This window comes from Ochotona princeps, chromosome 7, assembly GCF_030435755.1.
Source record: "Ochotona princeps isolate mOchPri1 chromosome 7, mOchPri1.hap1, whole genome shotgun sequence".
Taxonomy (NCBI): domain Eukaryota; kingdom Metazoa; phylum Chordata; class Mammalia; order Lagomorpha; family Ochotonidae; genus Ochotona; species Ochotona princeps.
In genome coordinates this window covers 6,084,481-6,106,315 of record NC_080838.1, presented here as the reverse complement: position 1 = coordinate 6,106,315, position 21,835 = coordinate 6,084,481, and the positions used below count along the sequence as shown (strand labels likewise).

The following is a 21,835-nucleotide window of genomic DNA, read 5'->3' as shown; positions in this document are numbered from 1 at the left end:
AATTGAATTTTGGTAGCTGCCTGCTGCTTTGCTCTTCCCAGCATGTTGTGTCTGGTGCACACTGTACTACCTACAAGTAAGCATTGGTTATTTGTTGTGGTGCCGATTATACAGCATTGTGAATGCCCTGACAGTGTAAGGAAGTACTACGTGATAGAGAGAAGCCTCGTTTAGGATGTGCTTGAAAGGAAACAGTTATTCTGAACTGATAATGTTATGTGGGATTTTTTTCACAAAGATCTTTTCTTTTATTTAAATGTTGCTAAGGATTTGAAGCGTTCATTACCATCTGGACTTGGTCTCTCAGAAACCCAAATTACATCTCATGGCTTTGACAATACCAAAGAGGGGGTTATTGACGCAGGAGCGTATCAAGGTAAGAGCCTGTATGTTTATCAGGGTGGCGGGGAGGGAGGATGGGAGACATGCCTTGAGTGCTACTTGTTCATAAGGCACAGAAGTTGAGCGCTTTAGTTCTGTGTGAAGACATGGGTTTCTGCTGAGCATCTGCTTTGCCTCAGGAGGCCTAGAATCTGAGTGTAGATAGAGGTGGCCTACAAGAGCAGCTCCCATTCAGTAGCCTGAGCCTGGAGATCTCACAATGAACGGCTCTGGTTAGTAGCATTTCACTTAATGTTGTCACCACTGCTAAGAGCAGAATTAAGCAGTTCCAACAGGAGGTAAAAGATTTGTGGAAGGTTATGCCTAATAGGCCGTTGCACCTAATTTCACTAATTGTTGTTTAAGAATTAGCTCTAAAGGGGCCCAGCGCAGTACCCTAGCAGCCAAAGTCCTCGCCTTGCATGTACCAGGATCCCATGTTATTTCCCTGTCTAAGTAGTTCCAATTTATTTTGAAAGTACAAATTCTTTTTTTTTTTTTTTTTTTTTAATTTTTATTGCAAAGAGGAGGAGAGACAGAGGCAGATCTTCCATTTGGTGATTCACTCCCCAAGTGACCACAACAGCTGTTGCTGTGCCCATCCGAAGCCAGGAGCCAGGAACTTCTTCTGGGTCTCCCACATGGGTGCAGGGTTGCAAGGCTTTGGGTCGTCCTCGACTGTTTTTCCAGGCCACAAGCAGGGAGCTGGATGGGAAGTGGGGCTGCCGGGATTAGAACTGGCACCCATATGGGATCCAAGAAGTACAAATTCTTATATAGGGTAATGAATAGCCTCAGGTTAGGAATTCCAGGAGGGGAGATCTAGGAGCCAATTACTGGAGGCATACTGCAGAAGCCACCTCCCATAGGCCAGGGCAGATGAGCAAAATGGCCCTGGCCAGTCAGTCTTTCTTTGAAACGATTGACCTCCTGCCGTGGTTCACGCCCAGGGCTCTGTTCTTGGCTGCCATCTTGCTCGCCATGTGTAAACCCAGTGACCTTGTGACTTAGTGACCCCTTTTCTCCAGAGCATCACATCTCCCCCTTTCTTTGTTGAAAGGGGCAGGGATCCATAGTGGCTGTGCCTGCCTTAGGTTGTCCTCTGAGGGTCTTACCCGTCATTGACTATCCAGCCTTCACGGGACCCTGGGTGACTGTGCCTGGCTTAGGTTGCCCTCCTCTATGGGTCTTACCCATCACTGGCTAGCCAGCCAAGCCAATGAGATGGGCTTAAACAGCTCATGGGGTGCTAGGCCATTTTGGCAATTTATTGAAGGGCAACATGAACCCAGGCATCGGGGTGGGCGGTGATGGGCAGCCAAGTCTTCAACCACTTCAGCCAGTAGGGTCACAGTCCTAAAGCGCTGTTGAATAAGCAGAACAAGTTTATTAATAAGATAATCAAAGGGCCAGTAAGGGTGGAAATTAAGATGTTGAGCCACGGAGAGGAATTAAACCATGACTCGAACCACCCCTGCCTGGTTTTGATACCAAGGCAGGGATGCCTGTACCTGCCTCTGCGAGACTCAGGCCCATTGGGGTGACCAGGGTGATGGCAGTCACTGGTTCTCGGCTGACTCTCAGGAATAGGTTAGAGAGCTCTGGGGATGTAGCTCTTCCCAATATATTATTTTTGGAAGCAATATGATTAAAATACAAAATCATTGCTGCTACCATTCAATACTTTTCCATAGGCTCAAGGGGTCAATCCGGTTTGGCAAGCCCACCAGGTCCCATTGGCAGGGAGCAAATAATGATAGTTGGAGGTGTCTGTTATAATTTGATTGCACAAAGGCCGGTGTTGAGGGGGGGCTTTGCCAACACAAAGTCCTTGCCCGGACACAGATGGAATAGTGTCTTGCTGTGCCCAGTTGTTGCCAGCAGCACTGACGAGGCTTTGGCTGATGCAAAAAATTACCTGTTACTGCAAGGCCCTCATAGAAAGGGTGTGGAACACTATAACACAGCCAGAAAGGATGAGTGAAATTAAACCCAGACATATTTAGGGCCCCCCATTTTGCTTGCATGAGGGTCCAGAGAGGTTCTGAACTAACTCTAGTGGACCCACTTCCCATCCATCTCCCTGCTTGTGGCATGGGAAGGCAGTCAAGGACGGCCCAAAGCCTTGCAACTCTGTGCCCGCGTGGGAGACCCAGAGGAAGCTTCCGATTGGCTCAGCTCTGGCCATTGTGGCTACTTGGAGAGTGAATCATCGGATAGATCTTCCTCTCTGTTTCTCTTCCTCTTTGCATATCTGGCTTTCCAATAAAAATAAAACCTTAAAAAAAATTGGCTTTAACATACTGAAAACTCAAAAAGTACATCAGTACTGTAGGTTGTTTTAGCTTGCAACCACAGAAGTTATGACTAGATCGACTTTCATTTGTACAAACATGTTTGAAAGCAGATCAGAAAATGAGTTTCTCTAACGCTGACCAGCAGCAGACCTCCAGCTCACTAGTAGTCGGTGAACTCCCTTGGAGCTCTGGTTTCCTACAATGAGCAGGTGCCCACATCATCTCAAGAAGGCCAAGCATTGTCTTCCATCTCCCCCGGTGCGGTCACCCAGGAATTGCTTAATTCCTCCCAGCAGCAAGTTGCGACAGATCAAGTTAAAAGGTTCTACCCAGGGAAGTTCCCTGGGTAAAAATGTCCTTAACCAGAGCGTTTACTGAAGACTTCTCATACCATCGTCCTCTGTCCTGTACATGCTGAGAATACAGGCTTGCAGAAGAAAGTGGATTCTCAGGCCAAACCACATTGTTTGCATAAATATCTCAGTCACAGCAAGCCACTCTTAATCATTCTGGGAATGGAGACAGTCCTCCCAAAATTCAAATTCCTAAGGCAGCAAAAAGAAGACTTTTTGTTTTTTAAATACACAAGTGTAAGAAAGGCATTTGGCATAGGTTTGAAGACCCTTCTTGGGATGTCCAGCTCCCATGTGGGCATGCCTGGGTTTGAGCTCCAGCATGTTGCTACTGCACCCTCCGGGAGTCAGCAGCTAACAGGGCTCAGGTACTTGGGCTCTGCCATCCACTCAGAAGAGCCGGTTTGGATTCCAGCTCCTGTCATCCCCCTCCCAGCCAACCCTGGCTGCTGTGGGTGTTTCCTTAGTGGACAAGTAGAAGGGTGAATTTCTCTCTCTCTTTCTCTTCCTTTCTCCCTCCCTTCTTCCCTATCTGCCTTTCCATTTCCCTCTCCCTCTCTCTATTTCCTTCTGTCTTGCTCTGTGTGTGTGAGAGAGAGTTTCTGTGAATAGGGACAGTCTATCTTCAAATAAATAAAAGTGAATGAAAATTAAATGAATGAAAACAAGCAGTTAGAGTTGGCTATGGTAACTCTTTTCTACATATATCCCATATACAGTCATATGTTTGTAATAGAAAAGGAAAATGACTTTTTAAAAATGCTCTTCTCTGTAATTTAAAAAATGCTTATTATTTATCTTTAGATTTGAGAGGCAGCCGCAAGAGAGAAAAGAGAGAGCAAGCCAAGTGAGTGAGAATGCAAGCTTTCATCCACTGGTTTATTCCTCAGATGCCCACAGTGCCTGGTACTGGGCTGCACTGGGCCAGAACCAGGAGCTGGGCATAAACCAGGTCTCTCCTGTGCGTGGCTGAGACCCAGTCACTTGACCCGCCAGCTGCTGCCTTCTAGGATCCCATTAGCAGGAAGCTGAAATCAGAGCTAGCACGGGGATCCAAGCAGGAACCTTAACCACTAAGCCAAAACCCACTCCTATATAAGTCACTTTTTTAAAAAAAGATTTATTTCCTTTTATTACAAAGTCAGATATACAGAGAGGAGAAGAGACAGAGAGGAAGATCTTCTGTCCGACAATTCTCTCCCCAAGTGAGCACAATGGCTGGTGCTGTGCTCATCTGGAGCCAGGAGCCAGGAACCTCTTCCAGGTCTCCCACATGGGTGCAGGGTCCCAAAGCTTTGGGCCATCCTCGACTGCTTTCCCAGGCCACAAGCAGGGAGCTGGATGGGAAGTGGAGCTGTGGGGGTTAGAACCGGTGCCCATATGGGATCCCAGCGCATTCAAGGCAAGGACTTTAGCCACTAGGCCACACTGCCGGGCCCTATAAGTCATTTTTCATGTTTTGCTGTAAAACTATGTAAGCATTTGTATATGGAAAATAAATTATCTTCTTGGTAGAGGTCTTGTTAAAATGGCTAATATGCAGTTGATTGTATTAATCCTAGTGTTGCGTTTTAACTTCACAAAATAAAAAGATCCTTGTGCTGTTACAATCCTTCACATCTGGCAGATGGTAGTAGTTAATATTTTTATTGTACTATTGGGAAATACTGTCTTCAAGAGTAACTTTCATTTTGAAATGTGTTCTTTTTTGGAATTTTTATTTTTCGTGATATAGTCCCTTAGTCTCAGGGACTTTCTCTTCCACTCGCCCTCTCCCCATCCCCCCCACTGTTTTCTCTTCAACATCACAAGCCCTTCCTTGTTCTATTTAAGCATAAACCGGTCAAGACTATGAAATGGGCTATCTAGTGACATCATTTTTTTCACCTTTCATTCTTATATTTATAAAAGTAAAACCATAACAGTAAAAATTGTGATAGAGCAAGGCTCATAAGAATGAAGTGTGCCCCCCCCCCCCAAATGAAGTATGCTTGGTACCTAGATCTTGTTTTAATGGGTATTTTAATCATAGCATACATTATATTCCTATTCCTAGATTTGTTATTGACATGAAATAGAACTAGTTCTCCAAATTTAATAAGGTGTTGGATTTCTTTTGAGGATCTTTTTAATTTTTATTGGAAAGTCAGATATATACAGAGAGGAAGATCTTCCATCTGCTGATTCACTCCCCAATGGCCATAATGGCCGGAACTGAGCCAATCCTATACCAGGAGCCCAGAGCCTCTGCTGGGTCTCCCACATGGGTGCAGGGTCCCAAGGCTTTGGGCCGGCCTTGACTGCTTTCCCAGGCCACAGACAGGGAGCTGGATGGGAAGCAGGGCCGCCAAGGTTAGAACTGGTGCCCATATGGGATCCCAGTGCATTCAAGGCGAGGACATTAGCCACTAGGCTACCGCACCGCACCAAGGTCTTGAATTTTTAAGAGTTACTTTTTAATTGGGTGTTGATGAATGTAGTAACTAAATTAGTGGCTTAAAGGGTTATAATATTGAAGATACACACTTCTTTTGAAGTCACTTCTTTTGAAGACAAAGCAGAAAAGGTAAAGACCCAGTTAGTCTCAGCAGCAGATTACCTGCCATTGTGCTTTGGGAAGTTATGTATCCTTTGTGTTATATTAGATACATCCCATATTGTGCTATTGTGTAAGTTCTTACTCAGAATTAATACACAGCAATAACTAGAACATTGTAACTCTGTTTCTGGGGTGATGGAGATGTGGAACCATAGTAGACTTCTTTTACTTAACATTGCCTTCTGGAAACATTGCTTAAATGGTGGACTGGTTACCACTTAAAATGCCTTCTACTTGAGTAACTTACTGATTAATGTATTGAATTTTACCTAGAGATATTGTAGTGTGGATTCACAACATTTGAGGCTCTAACAAGACATTGTTTTACCCCTCTGAGCCTCATGTTTCTTACAGTTTAATGTGAGAGTTTAGAGTAGTCTAAAATTTGCATTTTAATGTGAGATACCATCCAAATTAAAGTCTTTACAGTATTAGAACTGGTGATGGATTCCACATCAAAGCTTAGTATCTGAAATATGACCGATCATTATTTTAAGAAAGTAGGTTGAGTCTTTTCAATTGGACACTTCAACTACGAGTTTGATTCATGTTTTCTAGAGAACTTGCGAAAGAAAATGATTGAAAGAAAAGTAAATTGCGGACATTATTCTCAGCTAAGGACATTCCTCTTTTTTCAAGTTCTTTTCAATGGCTGTCCCGTTTTCTTTGGTTTACTCCCGGACAGTGTTGGATGGCATTTCTTACTCTGTAGATAAACAAGGCTCAGAGAAATTAAGTAATTTGCCAAAATGTTTCTGATGTTACCTACGTACATGGTAGTTAAAGCCAGGATTTCAGTCCCTGAAACTTGGTTGTGTTTTCATCAGGAAATCATGTTCTTTTCCTCTGGTGTAGATGAGTAACGTATGAGAAAAAAAAACACGTAGATTCCTGTTTTTCCTGATGATCAGTAGATCTTGTGTAGTATCCCAAGCAAGTTTTAAAAACTTCTCGTGGTCAAAGAATCCTTTGTAGCAATGCTTCTCAGACTTCAGACTACGTGCCAATCAGCCACGGGGATCTTGTGAACATGGGTTCTGGGTCAGTAGGTCTGGGACAGGGCCTGGAGGTTTTGCCTTGCTCACCAGCTTCCTGCTGACTTGGCCAGTGGCAGGGCAAAGGAGCTGTGACGAGCAGCAGTCTTTAGCGGGTGATTTGTTATTTGAAGTTTTGGCTATTAATTCCTGTGAAAGGTTCCTGTCAAGGCTAATACTCACAGTTCTCTAATATATTAAAACATACTTTAATATCCCTTATATATCTTTGCATTTTTTATTGTTTTTTTCCCTCGTAGGTAAGAGCTGCAGATCGGGAAATGTTTACATGAGGTTTATTTAACGATGGGACTTTTCAGTCATACTCATTGATTTTGGAAATAACAGAGTCCAGGCACAGTCTTGGTTAGAAATGATGTTGCTGAATTTCTTTGTAGTTATGTGTTTTGCTTGGTTTTGATAGTTTGATGAAAGTTTATACAAGTACTTAGCCTGCTCGTATCCATTTATTAGTCCCTTCCTGTGAAAAACAAAAATACTCTTTCCAGTTTTGTTATCCTAGTGGTTGAGTGTCTTGAAGATGGCAGTAAACCTGTAGGTCTAATGGAGGGTGTGTGGAGGAGGAAAAGGATTTTCACAGTTGAATGTCTGCCCTTTTCAGGTTGCCCAGCGCCACCGTTGCCATCTGTTATGTCTCCTAGCAGGGTGGCTGCTAGTCGCCTGGCTCAACAAGGAAGTGACTTGATTGTTCCTGCAGGTATTCACTGCACTGATTGGATAAAGCCCTTCTTGCTACTGCTGAAGCTAAACTAACTCGGTTTCATAATCACTTGTGTGTATTCTTAGGTGTGTGTTATTCTAGCTTTTTTTGGTGGCTGCTGCTTTTCTGTCTGTTTTTTCCTTCCTTCTTTGTTTGACAATGAGGGAAATAATCTTTCTAGCCATAGCCTGCCTTTCTGGCACTTTAGAATTATCTCAGCCATCTCAAACCTAAAATCCATCTTTTCCTGAAAACCTTGTAAACGTTGATTTGCTTTAAGCCATCCTTTCTTTTCTCTTGAAAGTGTAAGTTCCTTAATTTTTTTCTGAAACTCCCAGCTTTGCACTTCTGCCCTCTGTCTGCAGTTAAACAAAAAAGGAACCTTCAGCGGTTGTTTATTGTTGCTAATGGGTCAGCTGGAAGAGGGTGTGTCTTCTCATTTTCGGTCTCAATGTATAGAGTTGGCAAATTTCAGCAAAATACCACGTGATTTACCATTTATACACAATGAAAAATGTTTGGGAACATAAGGGCAATGTCTTTATATTGAATTTACTGGACTTTATTGTTGCTAGACCATAGAATGGGGGGAAATGAATTGCATATTTCCTTTTACTTAAAAAAATGTTAGCATTTATATTTTGTGTCTGTAAGGATTTTGGAAACTTTTGAATGAATTCGATTTGATTGTAGACAACAGTGGAGCTGTGGCAGTGGCTGCTCTAGCTGCATGAATGAGGGGAGAAAGCTGTTTCCACAACTTTTTTTTTTTTTTACTTTACCTTAGATCAATTGTGTTTTTAAAAATATTAGAAAATTTGCACCCCAAATTATTAGCATTATAAACAGTTGCTAGGTTATTAGGTTTGTAGAGTTGCTCTATTGTATCAATTCCTAATTGTTGGAACAGTACATCGTGAGGACTTTATATTGCTTTTGTTAATTATTGCCCTTTTTGCCCTCTTTTTCTTTTCTTTTCTTTGCTTTTTTTTTTTCTTGTCCCTGGAGTACCAAGAGGTACAGTACGATGTAAAACTTCTTGCACACCAGCCTTGCACACTCATGGAGCTTGGGATGTATATGTGTATTTTTAATTTTTTTTTAGGTTTTTTTCATATGTGTCAATCCTCTTTTCATGATTTTCTTTTAAAATTTGTGTTTGATTACTTGAGAGGCCAAGAGAGGCCAACAGATAGAACTGTCTGCTGGTCACTTCCCAGATGCCCGCAGGAGTGGGTACAGGCTGGGTCAGGGCTGGAGCTGGCAGTTGGAAATGCAGTCCAGGTCTCTCATGGAGGTGACAGGTGCCCACCTACTGGAGACAGGCGCATATTAGCAGGAAGCTGGAATCTGGAATGGGCTTAAACCCAGATGTTCCCAACCAGAATCTCATTCCCAAGGCCAAGAACTAATCCATATAAAATATTTTTAATGACTACTTGAAATTGGGAGTGTTTTTTCAAATCCTCTACAATTACAACATTGTATTGTTTTTCTGGTCCACATAGTACATGGAAAGATCACCATGGGAATTTGTTACTTGTAGATTTTTGTTGAGAAAGATTGTTTTGATCTACAGCAGCACCTTATGTAGAACAGGGAACTCTGATTGGATTTTGGATGGCAGCTGCCTGCTAATGCACGCCCTGCAGGGAGGGCTTCCACAACTGAATACAGGAGACCAGGGCTGGGTTAGGGGCTCTGGCGTGTGCCTTACTCACTGAGGCAGGAACCCCAGATGGAAGATCTCTGCCTGTCTCTGTCTTTCCTTCTGTTTCTGCTTTTAAAATACTATATATTTAAAGAACAGAAGACTGATTATTGTAGACTTTTTTTTTTTTTAAGACAAATCCCATGGCATTTGTGTTTAATGACCAAAACTGTTTTTTTAAGGGCTCAGGAAGCTGCCCACAGTGATTCCAGGAATGACTAGTCCTTCACTTTGGGGGAAGCTTTTTCAGTGTTTAAATATCTGAGCAGTTTGATTTGGACAGCTTTGGTGTTTTCTCTCCCAATTTACGTGGATTGTGTTTTTATCTGTGATTATGATCATACAGGTGGTCAGAAAACGCAGACAAAAAGTGGACCAGTTATTCTGGCAGATGAGGTTAAAAATCCCGCAATGGAAAAGTTAGAACTTGTTCGAAAGTGGAGTCTAAATACTTACAAGGTTTGTAAATTTTAAATACTTCTACCCTATCTTTAATATACAATTATATTGCAATTCTTTGAATGTATAGTATAGTACCATCTAAGTGTGGAAATACAATTAGAAATTGAAATATTTATTGCTCTTTTACATATAATTTCAAAGAATCATCATGAAAGAATTAAGAAGCTACCTGAATGCTTATTCGCTTACAGATCATGTGCTGCCTTAGCAAGTATGTAACTGTCAGCCAGCTGTTATCTGTGTACTGTTTTTTGCTTGGGACCAGAATTGTTTCGGATTTCAGAGCTTTTCCAATTTTAAGATACTTGCATAGACTTACGCAGTTGACCATCCGAATCTAAAAATGTGAAATCACAAAATGCTCCAAACGCCAATAAATTTTGAGCATTATGTTGGCACTCAGAAAGTTTTGGGTATTGGGGTTTGACTGAGAAATTCTCAACGTGTATATGTTTGCATGTTTATAGAAGCTAAAGGTCGAGAGAGGTGTATTCTCTCTAAATTGGAAATTGTGTCCTTTTTCTGTGTGAGTATTAACTCGCAAACAACAATAGATTGCAGATAATTTTGATTCAGAAGTTGCATTGTTGATGGCATTGCTTCAGAGTAACTGGTGGTTATTTTTCTTATATCCTTTGTAAAACAAATAACAAATCATTTAATTTTTTAAAGATTTATTTATTTTTATTGGAAAGGAAGAGAAGGAGAGACAGAGGTTGGAGCTGAGCCCATCCAAAGCCAGGAGCCAGAAGCTTGCCTTGGGCCTCATTGCTAATGCAGGATCTCCAAGCTTTGGCTATCTTCCTGCGCTTTCCCAGTTTACAGCAGGGAGCTGGATAGGAAGTAGAGCAGCCAAGATGCAAACTAGTGCCCATATGGAATACTGGCACTATGGAGTAGAGAATTAAGCAATCGAGCCATTGTACCAGACCCCCAAATTATTTAATCTATACTGTGTTTAATGTATTATAAATAACTGAAACTCCAGATCTGCCTAGTACCTTTGAACCTGAACAGGGATAAGGCAATAGAATTTATGGAGTAGTTAAGTGCATCAGAGTTCTAGCTGTTCAGGTTAAAGTATTAACCACAACTTTGTATTTATGGATTGATTGTGGGTCTAGTGTTTGTTAAATTAAAAATTGTTTATATTTTTATATAACACAGAATGCTTATATAACACAGAATGCTTATATAACACAGAATGCTTATGGATATTTATTAAGTGCAATTAAGATAGATTTGAATTTATTATTTTTTTCAGCTAATATTTTAGAAATAGAACCTGAAATCCTAATAAAAAAGATTTTTTTTTTTTCCTGGGATGGATGGTGTGGCCCGGCTCGTTACACAGCCTGTTCTGAGTCTGTATCCAATATAGAATGCCAGTTCCAGTGCCAGCTGCTCTTCCTCTGATCCAGTTATCTGCTTATCTGTCTTAATTGGCAGGTGATGGTTAGGTACTTGACTGCATGTGATGAGTGAGGGAGACCTGACCCGAGCTGGTGGACCCAGGTTTTAGCCCAGCCCTGGCTATTATAAGCGTGTGGGGAGGAAAGCAGTGGCTGGAAGACCTCTCCTTTTTTTCTCTCCTTTTCTCTGTCTGCCTTTTAACTACATAACTAAATACATCTTTGTGTATTTTTTTTAAGATAGTGAAAAGTATCTTGAACATGCTACATGGGTCTTTGTAAAGTTAGTTAGCTAATATCAGTGTAGAATCTGAGGAGTGGCCGTGATCTCTAGAACTTCGAAAATCATTGCTCCTTCTGTTCCCCAGGATTCCCTCATTCCATGTGTTCCTTTTGCCTTTATATCCCTACATATCAGTGGGAATTCTACTTCCTTTTTGTTCTTACTTTTTCTCCATCTCAGCTTCCACAGCCACAGTTTATGTTTATTCTCCTCTCAGATTGCTGTGGTAGTATCTCCAGTTCTCTTAGACTGTGCGTTCAACTCTGCTTCGTGTGACCTCGGTTGCCTCGGCCCGTGACTCCATCCATTGTCTTTACAATGGCATGAAGCTAACTCCCATGTACTTTTCCAGCTTTATCCTACTACTGTCTTCTATCTGTGGACCCAGTGATCCAGACAGAATCACCCAGAGGTTTCCACAACAGTCTGCTTTCTCAGACGACTTTGTTCAGGAGGTAGTATTCACCAAAGCTTGGAATTTCCTTTCATTTTGCTTGTTTATTGGTCATGCTGAGCTCGGCTGTATTCATTTATCAATTACATTTCTTATTTATTGATGAAGTTAGCCTCTCATGTCTACACATTTTGAACTTTATAAAAAAAGCTCATTTCTGAGCCAACATCTAGTAATTACACATTATACATATGTATTTAAGTTGAAATTTTTGTTCGTTTGGGACTGACTTTTGTGTCATTCGGTGTTTCCCTGTTCATTATCTGTTTTTTCCTGTATGTGTATGAGTTATTTTTCTTTTGTGTTTACCTCTTTAATAATCTGAATTGAGTCATTAGGGCATAATTTTTGCCTTGAACCCATCTTCTTCAGTGTTATTTTAGTTTACCTAATTTATTCACAAATATTTAAGCCCTAGTTGATTTCTTTTATTCTTATCTGTAGGAATAAGTAAGAATATGAACTCTTGCTTTGTTTGTTGAGTCATTCTTTTTTGTGGATCTGTGGTTTTCACTAGTCTGTAATAGGCTTCTTCTCAAGTTCTCTCTTCCTTTTTAGAATCATCTTGCTTTCACCGTTCAGGAGATATTTAATCTCTGTCATAAAAATTAAATGCTTTTTGGAAATGTAGAGAACTTGGGATTAGCATTCTCTGTCTTATCAGACTAATCTTTATTGTGTTTAATCCAGTAGCTCCTTTATGCCAGCATACCTGTTTTTTCTTGTTGCATTGCCTTATTCATTTATTGATTGACCTGTTTCTACTGTTCATTTTCCTTTTATGCTTCCTTCTCCGTATTTCACCTTAATAGCCCTTTTTATGTCTGTCTGTTGTCGTGAAGAATTCTTTTTCCTTTACAGTGCTTCGATGTCTATTCATTTTTGTTTGGCATTGCAGAGTACCCTGGTAGCTGTTTCAGTATTCCGAGTCCACAGTGAGGACCTGGTCAGTCCCTGGGCCAGTGTGGGGCTGACTCAGTGTGCTGAGTGTGCAGAACCCGCCTCCTCCACATGCGGAGACGGAGCACCGTCTGGCCCTGGGCTGCGTGTGTCTGGTTAGCTCCTGACTGTCTCTTCGTTGAAAAGACAACTGATGAGGGCTACCACCTTATGTGTGATCCCTGTTTTTAAGCTTGTTCTGTAGTATATGCCAATCTTGAGTATTATATTTTAATTTCAGTATACTTCAGAGATCCAATAAATTTTTTTTTTTTGAAGATCTTGTTAGGAAATTCCTCTGGAACTCTGCTGAATAGGAATGGCTGCCAGCTTTTTATCTTCTCACTACAAACTTCCACAGAGCTATACCTATACACATTTGGTAGTTCTCTCATTTCCAGAGTATTTGACTTATCCAAAAAAGTTTATAATTATTACTTGTGTTACTATGCAAGCTGTATTGTACAAGCTCATTTCAGGAATCCAGATTTGTCATAATTTGCCTGACAATGAGTATAGCTTTATTCCCACTGCCTAGCTTCCTGAAAGCAAAAACATTTCCTCATTAAACTTCTGATACACATGCCTGCTTCCACCGCTGTTTCTTGGGGAGGAGGGAATGACAGCAGGCAGCAGTGGACATTTCTTTAATTTTCCCAGTACACAGTTCTTTGCAGTGCATGTAACTTGTTGAACAAACTGTTATGAAGTTGAAAGGTACATGTACAGCAGCTTGTGAATATAGTCAGCATCTCTGCTGATATTATTACCAGGGAAATCCTAATGTGCAAGAAGAGTATGGGGATGAGTGATATATTTTCCTTGTCTCACTTCCATTTCATGTATTATTTCTTACTGATGTTTTTCTCATTAAAATCTCGCTGTTTCCAGTTACCCTTGGCTGTTGATGTTTTTCATTTCCCAAGGGTGTTTCTGTGTTTCCCAGAGTAATGATTTATCACTCTTTTGTGCTTTTGACCCCTCACCTGACGTGTCATTTTCTTTTTTCTTTTTTTTAAGATTTATTTATTTTTATTGCAAAGTCAGATATACAGAGAAAAGGAGAGACAGAGAGGAAGATCTTCCATCCGATGATTCACTCCCCAAGTGAGTGCAATGGCCGGTGCTGTGCCAATCAGAAGCCAGGAGCAGGAGTTCTTCCAGGTCTCCCACGCAGGTGCGGGATCCCAAGGCTTTGGGCCGTCCTCAGCTGCTTTCCCAGGCCACAAAAAGGGAGCTGGATGGGAAGCGGGGCTACGGGGATTAGAACCGACGAGCATATGGAATCCTGGCGCGTTCAAGGTGAGGACTTTAGCCACTAGGCCACGGCGCCAGGCCCTGACCTGTCATTTTCTACAGAGTTAAAAATGTCTTTGCCTTGGGGCCTGGCGCATTGGCTCTTTTGGCTCTCCCCTTCAAGTACCAGAACCTCATATGAGTGCCTGTTCATGTCCCGGCTGCTCCACTTCCCATCCAGCTCCCTGCTTGTGGCCTGGGAAAGCAGTAGAGGATGATCCAAGACCTTGGGACCCCGCACCCACGTGCGAGACCTGGAGGAAGCTCCAGGTTCCTGGCTTTGGATCAGCTCAGCTCTGGCTGTTGCGATCATTTGGGGAAGGATCTTTTTCTCTCTGTCTCCTTCTCTCTGTAAATATGCCTTTCCAATAAAAATAAATCTTTAAACAGAATGTCTTTGCTTTGGATAAAAAAAATAGGCTCATAAAAATCTTTGATGAGAATAGAACTGTGTCAGGAAATTTGCTTTAGTTTATACAGATTTAGATCTGTTGACAAGGGAAACCCTTGCGTAAATCTTGTTCATGGAAAGAAAGGTTCAAGATATGATATGTAGTGTAACGTAACCTCATGTTTACTCTGAAGACATGGATGTGTAGTTTTATGTTTAGAGAGAGACTAGAATACCTGTCGAAGTAGTAGTTTCGTTTTATGAAGTTTGTGAGAGTAAAGAGGACACTTATTTCATGCATTAATTTTATAGTAGTTAATTCCATAACCAAAACTTTGAAATTTATTAGAACAAGTTTTTTAAATTATAACTTATACATTGTTAGACTACTTCTGATAACTTAATGATGGAGAGTATATTCATCACCTGTATTGTTGCCCTCAAATACATAGTTAAATAATGAAGTTGCTTGTAATTTTTTATTTCTGATAAGTTATGCTAGAAAATATACTTAGTCTGAAGTTGAGTACATTAAAATATGTTCTTATTTCTTGGGCAGGATAGTTTAGTATTCATACATTGGTATGTGGCAGAAGTGAAAGGACAACTCAGCACATCTCTGATAACTTTCTCTCTTGCTCACTTGCCCTTCTCCTCTCTCCTTTTTAACTTCTTTCCTCTTTCAGACACATAGGCTATTTGGGAGAAAGAAGGAAAAGACATTTGGAACTATAAGAGAGTATAAATTTGGTATTATTATTATTAAACCATTGCCAAATATCTGTTTTAAATAATTTGTCCAGAGTACATTGAGCTTCAAATATGATTATGTGAGAGAGTCCATCTGTCAGTAGTAAGTCATAAATTTTCCTCTGAGTGTTAGTAGTTACTGGACACGCCTGATAATTTACTTGCTGAGTCCTGATGAGCTCCTAAACTTAGGTGCTGAAAACTTTCAGTTAGTTAGGCCCACTTGTTTGGAGCTAGAAAATTATGTATACCATGTGCTCTAGCAATTGTATTTTAGGTAGTTGTATATTTTTTCTTCTGGTTGTTTTTTTTTTTTTTCCCTTCCTTAACAAAGTGTATCTTTCCACTTCAGTGTACTCGACAAATTATCTCTGAGAAGCTAGGCCGTGGCTCAAGAACTGTGGACCTTGAACTTGAAGCTCAGATTGAGATATTAAGAGATAACAAGAAAAAATATGAAAATATCCTAAGACTGGCTCAGACATTGTCAACCCAGCTTTTCCAGATGGTGCATACCCAGAGGCAACTTGGAGATGCTTTCGCTGACCTGAGCTTGAAGTCACTAGAACTCCATGTAAGATGATTTTATTAAGTAACTGTTAGTGGAGAAGGAAAATGATACAGAGTTGTTCCAAGAGGTAACTTGTTGTATTTATGATTTGATGAACTCTAAAGAAAATCAGAATTCCAGGATATGAAGGCTCACTTGCCTTCTCTGTCAACGTAGTGACCCGATGTAGCTTAGGAGAGGTGTCACTTGGGGCTTCAGGAGGACTTGGGGAGAGGGGAGGAAAAGAAAAGCATTTGACCTGCTGAAGACCTAGGAAGAATCACAGCTACGTATGCTTCTTTCTTATAGGTAAAAGGTGAAGTGGCTCTCTCTGAAATTCTCTTGCCTGTTCTCTAAGTGTGTTGAACAAGTTATAACTTGCTTGACTGGATTTGTGATACAGTGTAACTGAGATTGTTAATATAAATTATGAATTTTAGACATAATGTTTGGCACGTATTGTTACAACTATTTACAAAGAATTTGTTGTTGTTTTTTAGACTTACTTATTTTGAAAAAGAGAGAAAGAGATAGAGAATCTTGTACTGGGTCACTGTCCAGAATGCTGTTGGGCCAAAGCTGGAAAGAAACGTTAGCTTGATCGCCCCTGTGGGTGGCAAGGGCCCGAAACTGGGGCCATCTTCCGCTGTTTTTCCCAGGTCCTTAACAGGGAGCTGTGTCAGAAGTGGAATACTTGTGACACAAACTGGCACCTGTATGGGATGCCAGCATTACTGGTGTTTACTTGCTAAGTCACAACATTGACCTGGCAAAACATTCCTAACAATTTCTTTTGATGTCTTACCTGAGCTCTTTCATGCCGTTATGTTAATGTTATGTTATGTTATGTTATGTTATGTTATGTTATGTTATGTTATGTTATGTTATGTTATGTTATTTTGCCAGAGCCAAAGTGAACAGCTATTACTTCCCTGCTGAAATTTAACTAACTAGGAGAATTAGATAATTTAGAGAATTTTATCACTTTGTTCTAAGACCTTGGACGGCAACAATTTGGCTACCCGTACTGATATATATGCTAATAAAAATGTAATTCTACCTGAGCCATTAGGCAAAAAGAACAGCTGGTCTAATATTGAGAAGCTAAATGTCATACTGATTACAGTTCAGTTTTGTGTCCTGGCTGCTATATTCATTGTATCACATGACTTTTCTACACATTAGTGCAAGAAATATTATGCCTGTGTTATAGATGAGTAGACTAGGAGTGGTTAGGTAATTTCTTAAAGATCACACAGTAAATGAGAGAATATGAATTTGTAACCAGGCTAATCAGCTGTCTTGTTAAGTGTAATCTGCAGAGGATTTATGGCCCAGAGAAAAGTCCCCATGATATGGAAAGAGAAGTACTCAGAGTATGGATGTGCTACCACAGTGTTAGCAAATAGGCCATATATCCTGTTAGGCTCTACTAATAATAATAGATGGGAGGCTTTGTAGATGCCAGATACTATTATAAATGGTTTATGTTTTTATTACCTCATTTAATGCTCACTCTTAACTACTGAGTACTTGTATTGTATTTATCTTATTATCTTTTCTAAATGTGGAAATTCTTTTATAGAACTCTGCAAGATGATTGATCAGAATTTATGCCTGTTCTTCCTACTTTACTTATTTACTTTTTTTTTTTCTTTTTTTTGATTATTTACTTACTTTTCTTGGAAAGGCAGATATACAGAGAGAAGGAGAGACAGGGAGAAAGATCTTCCATTCGCTGGCTTATTCCCCGAGTAGCCACAACAGCCAGAGCAGAGCTGGTCTGAAGCCAGGAGCCAGGAACTTCCTCCAGGTCTCCCATGGGGGTGCAGGGTCCCAAGGCTTTGGGCAGTCCTCAACTGCTTTCCCAGGCCACAAGCAGGGAGCTGGATGGAAAGTGGAACAGCTGGGCCACAAACTGGCACCCATATGGGATCCTGGTGCATGCAAGGCAAGGACTTTAGCCACTAGGCTACCATGCTGGGCCCTGTTGTTCCTAGTTTAAAATTTTGTTGTGACTTAAGCATTGCTAACTCTTTGTAATGACTGATATTTTATGACTCTTCCAATGAGAAAATTCACTTTTTAAAAATAGGTGAAAACTTTCGTCTCACAACTACAATGTGGATCCATGGATCTTTTTTTAAATTGAAGATGTAGGATGAAGTATTAATGATCTTATTCAATCTTAAAATGTTTTGCTGTTTCATCATGTTAAGAATCATGCCATCATTACTCATCAGTTATTTTTAACCGTGCTAGAAAAGACTATGAATATAAGTAAACAAATAATACCAGAATCACGTAGAAGCATGAATACAATGAAATTCAAGTTTTTGTTTGTGTTGCCAAACAGGAATCAAAGGAAACATCTCTGTAACCTTATTATTTTTTTTAATGTTCAATAGAGTTGAGGACTTTTTTTTCTGCCTGCAATGGCAGAGGGAAGATGGCCCCCAGGAAGACATTTCCCAGTTATCAGACAAATCACAAGATGACTAAAACCTTAGGCAGCACTAATGATATCAGTGTTAAGATTTATTTGTTTTTGTTGGAAAGATAGATTTACAGAGAGAAGGACAGAGAAATATCTTCCGTCCACTGGTTCACTCTCCAAGTAGCCATAATGGCCAGAGCTGAGCTGAAACGAAACCAGAAACCAGGAGCCTCTTCTGGGTCTCCCACACAGGTGCAGGGTCTCAAGGCTTTGAGACATTCTCTGCTGCTTTCCCAGGTCACAGCCAGTGAGCTGGAAGGGAGTTGAGCAGCCAGGACATGAACCAGTGCCCATACGGGATCCCAGTGTTACATGGCAAGAATTTAGCTACGAGGCCACCATGCCAGAATCAAGCTTATTTATGTCTAAGAAGGAAAATAAAGATATTTTAGTAGGGTATGATTATGTATATAGAGATTTACCTTATAAAGTTGGCCCATGGGCTCAGTGTAATGGCTCAGTGGCTAAATCCTGACCTTGAAACTCCTGCATGATACTGAAATTCATCTCATCCAAAAACATCTTTACAGAGCATCCAGAATATTGTTTGATCAATATCTGGGTACTGTGGCCTTTTAGGTTGACCTATAAAATTAGCTAACACAGATATTTCTATCTACTAAATCATTCAATATGAATTCCACTGTATAAAATTTTTCTACAAGAATCTAATCCATTCTCTTTTACTAAAAATGCATATAATATATTCAGGAAAACTTTATGGTGTAAGATAGCAAATGCTAGGACATGTGCATAAACAAAGGTGATTTGTATGAAATGGATAAAGTGGAAATAAAAATTCATTGGATTAAAAAATTGTGGTTGGTGTTTTTAAATGAAAAATTATAGATCAGGGCCCAGCGGCGTGGCCTAGTGGCTAAAGTCCTGACCTTGAATGTGCCAGGATCCTATATGGGCACCGGTTCTAATCCCCACAGCTCCACTTCCCATCCAGCTCCCTTTTTGTGGCCTGGGAAAGCAGTTGAGGATGGCCCAAGGCTTTGGGATCCTGCACCCATGTGGGAGACCTGGAAGCGGCTCCTGGCTCCTGGCTTTGGATCGGCACAGCACCGGTTGTTGGGCTCACTTGGGGAGTGAACTAGCAGACGGAAGATCTTCCTTTCTATTTCTCCTCCTCTCTGTGTATCTGACTTTGTAATAAAAATAAAACAAATCTTAAAAAAAAATTATAGATCAAAGCATGTTGCAATCTTCAACATAATTATTTCTGTTAGGATTTTTAAAAGTTTTGTATTTTGATATGTACATTCCAGAAGTAACATTGATAGACATGTGTTTGAAATCTACAGTTAGTTATGTATTTGAACAATACAGACACCAAGAGAAAGAGTCAGAAATGACAAACCAGGATGTGTTTGGGGATGTGTTTGAAGACTAGTCAGTATTGACAGGCTTGCTGTGTATCACGCTGTCCTGGAGGCTCAGCCAGGAGGCGATGTGTATGTATGTGTAAGTGCTTCAACTCATTGGATAAAGTCTATCTTACCTGATAGAGGAGTCTTCTTTTTTTTTTTTACAGTTAAAGTTTGCTCATTTGAGCAACTATGAGAGAGCACTCCTTCCTGCTGATCCACTCTCCACATATCTGCAGTGCCACAGACTGTGTGAAAATTTAATTCAGGTCTCTCGCATGGGTTGCAGGGACCCAAGTTCATTAGTTTTTATAGCCATCTGCCAGGGTACACATTAACAGGAAGCTGACATTGGGAACAGATTTTAAATGTCTGTTACATCTACAAAATCTGTCTCAGCCACAATGTCTGGAGTGGAGTTAATCAAATAGCTGGGCACAATAATCTAACCAAGTTCACAAATAAAATTAACCGTCATAGTCCACTCTTTGTTAACTTGACTCACATACATATACACTTTAACTGTGTGTGACTTTTTTTTTTCCTCTGAGAACTTATTTACTTATTTTGCAATAGTTAACAGAGAGAGAAGACCAAGAGTGAGAGAGACTTTCCGTCTGCTGGTTCACTCCTCAGATGGCTACAACAGCTAGTGCTGGACCAGGTCAGATCCAGGAGCCATGAGCCTGGAACCTTATCCAGGGGTTCCACATGATTGGCAGGAGCCCAAACACTTGGACCATTTTCCACTGGTTTTCCCAGGCCATTCGCGGGGGGAGCAGTAGAATCAGAATTGGAGCAGCTGGAACACAGTGTGGTGTTCATGTGGGACGCTAGTGTTGCAGGCAGCAGTAAAGACAACAGTAAGTTGTATTTCTGCATAATGTGTTACAGCTGACCTGAGTACAGAGACAAGTCCATTCCCCAAAATGATGTGCAAGTCTCTGTGTGATGTTCATTTTTTATCTTGATATCCGATAGATTAAATAATGTAAAAAGCTAACAACATATGTGAGTGTTTAACCACTTACATCACATGCCAGATTACCTGGGTTAAGTTTCTAGTTGAACTGAATCCAACGTCCTAATAATTTAGACCCTGAGAGGCAGCAGTGATGGCTCAAGTGGTTGGGTTGCTGCAGTCCATGTGGAGGAAGTAGATACCATTGTCAGCTCCCAGTTTTGATCCTGATCTAACCCTGAGCATTGGAGTTATTTGGGGAGTGAGCCAGCAGATGGGGGAGCTGTCTTTCTTCCTCGCAGATAAATGAATAAAATTATAAAGGAACTAACTGTTTAAATACTATCAATAAAGCTAATATATCTTATGTTACATAATAAAGGGTTAAGTGGGAAGAAAACAAATCCTTATACACAGGCAGACTCAACCCAAAGAAGGGGGAAATTCTCATAGTAATTGCGGTCATCATTTCTTCAAGTGATGGTAGCTGCTACTGTAGTGACGTTTTTCCACACATGCTGTATTTGCCTCCTAGCAAGCACCTCAACCAGTCATGCTTCTTTCCTTGGCAGTGTAACCCACGCCATCATCTTTGAAGGTCTGGGCTTTAGTAGTCGTGTCTGATTGTTAAAGTTCTCCATGGACATTAGTGGCAGTGTGATAGTATTAAGAGACACTGCAAGGGATCTCCTATATTCCAGGCATACTCTTCCTTAAGCTTTGTTATAGAGTAGCAGTCCCAGTTTCCCCCTTGACAATCAGCTGGTTCATGCCAATCAATCTAGTAACTCCCTTCACTGCCTGTTGATTCAGAGACACAGGGACCCCACAGTCTGAAGTGACAGTCTTAACCTCCAGTTCAGTGGGATCATTGATGCATCTCTTTATGGAAGCATTCCTCCTCCTTTCAGAGCCAAAGTCTCTGGGCTAGCAGAGCATAGGGTCACAGGGACAGGAAGTAGAAATGTTGGCAGCGGATCATTAGAGGTAGTGGTCAGCAGTGCCACTCCCGTTTTCTCTCCTTGATTCCTGAGCCCAGGAACCCTGGCAGAAGGAGGAATCATGTCACAGAAAGCCATTGCACTGTTTTATCTAGCCAGTTGCTTCAGGATGGTGGGGACATGGCATGACCCCTCCAGCCTGGGCCCATCACTGACTAAATTTGCTGTGGGTTCCTTGATGAGCTGCATTGCTGTGTCGAGTGCCACGATGGCTGATAGGCATCCTGTGAGTCCATGGATAGTAATTGTGGCAGAAACTTCTATTCAACAGATACATTCCAAGTTTTTTAAAGTAACAGTTCTATTAAGATGTGATTCATATACCATGAGGCTCAGTCTTGCAGCGTTCATGAGTCAGATAATGGGCATT

The 21,835-nt window shown here is 40.9% G+C and overlaps 1 protein-coding gene across 7 annotated transcripts in view; it reads left to right on the top strand.

Moving 5' to 3' along the window:
- ARFIP1 (ADP ribosylation factor interacting protein 1) overlaps positions 1 to 21,835 on the top strand; it is a 122,745-nt gene that overhangs the window by 67,558 nt on the left and 33,352 nt on the right. For 4 of the 7 annotated variants that reach the window (XM_058666749.1, XM_058666750.1, XM_058666751.1 and 1 more), the window contains 4 exons: positions 268 to 376; positions 7,287 to 7,382; positions 9,443 to 9,555; positions 15,436 to 15,657. In XM_058666749.1, the coding sequence (XP_058522732.1) occupies positions 268 to 376; positions 7,287 to 7,382; positions 9,443 to 9,555; positions 15,436 to 15,657 (540 nt within the window). The remainder of the gene's footprint in view (positions 1 to 267; positions 377 to 7,286; positions 7,383 to 9,442; positions 9,556 to 15,435; positions 15,658 to 21,835) is intronic. The other 3 variants (XM_058666752.1, XM_004598467.3, XM_058666753.1) reach the window with 3 other exon arrangements.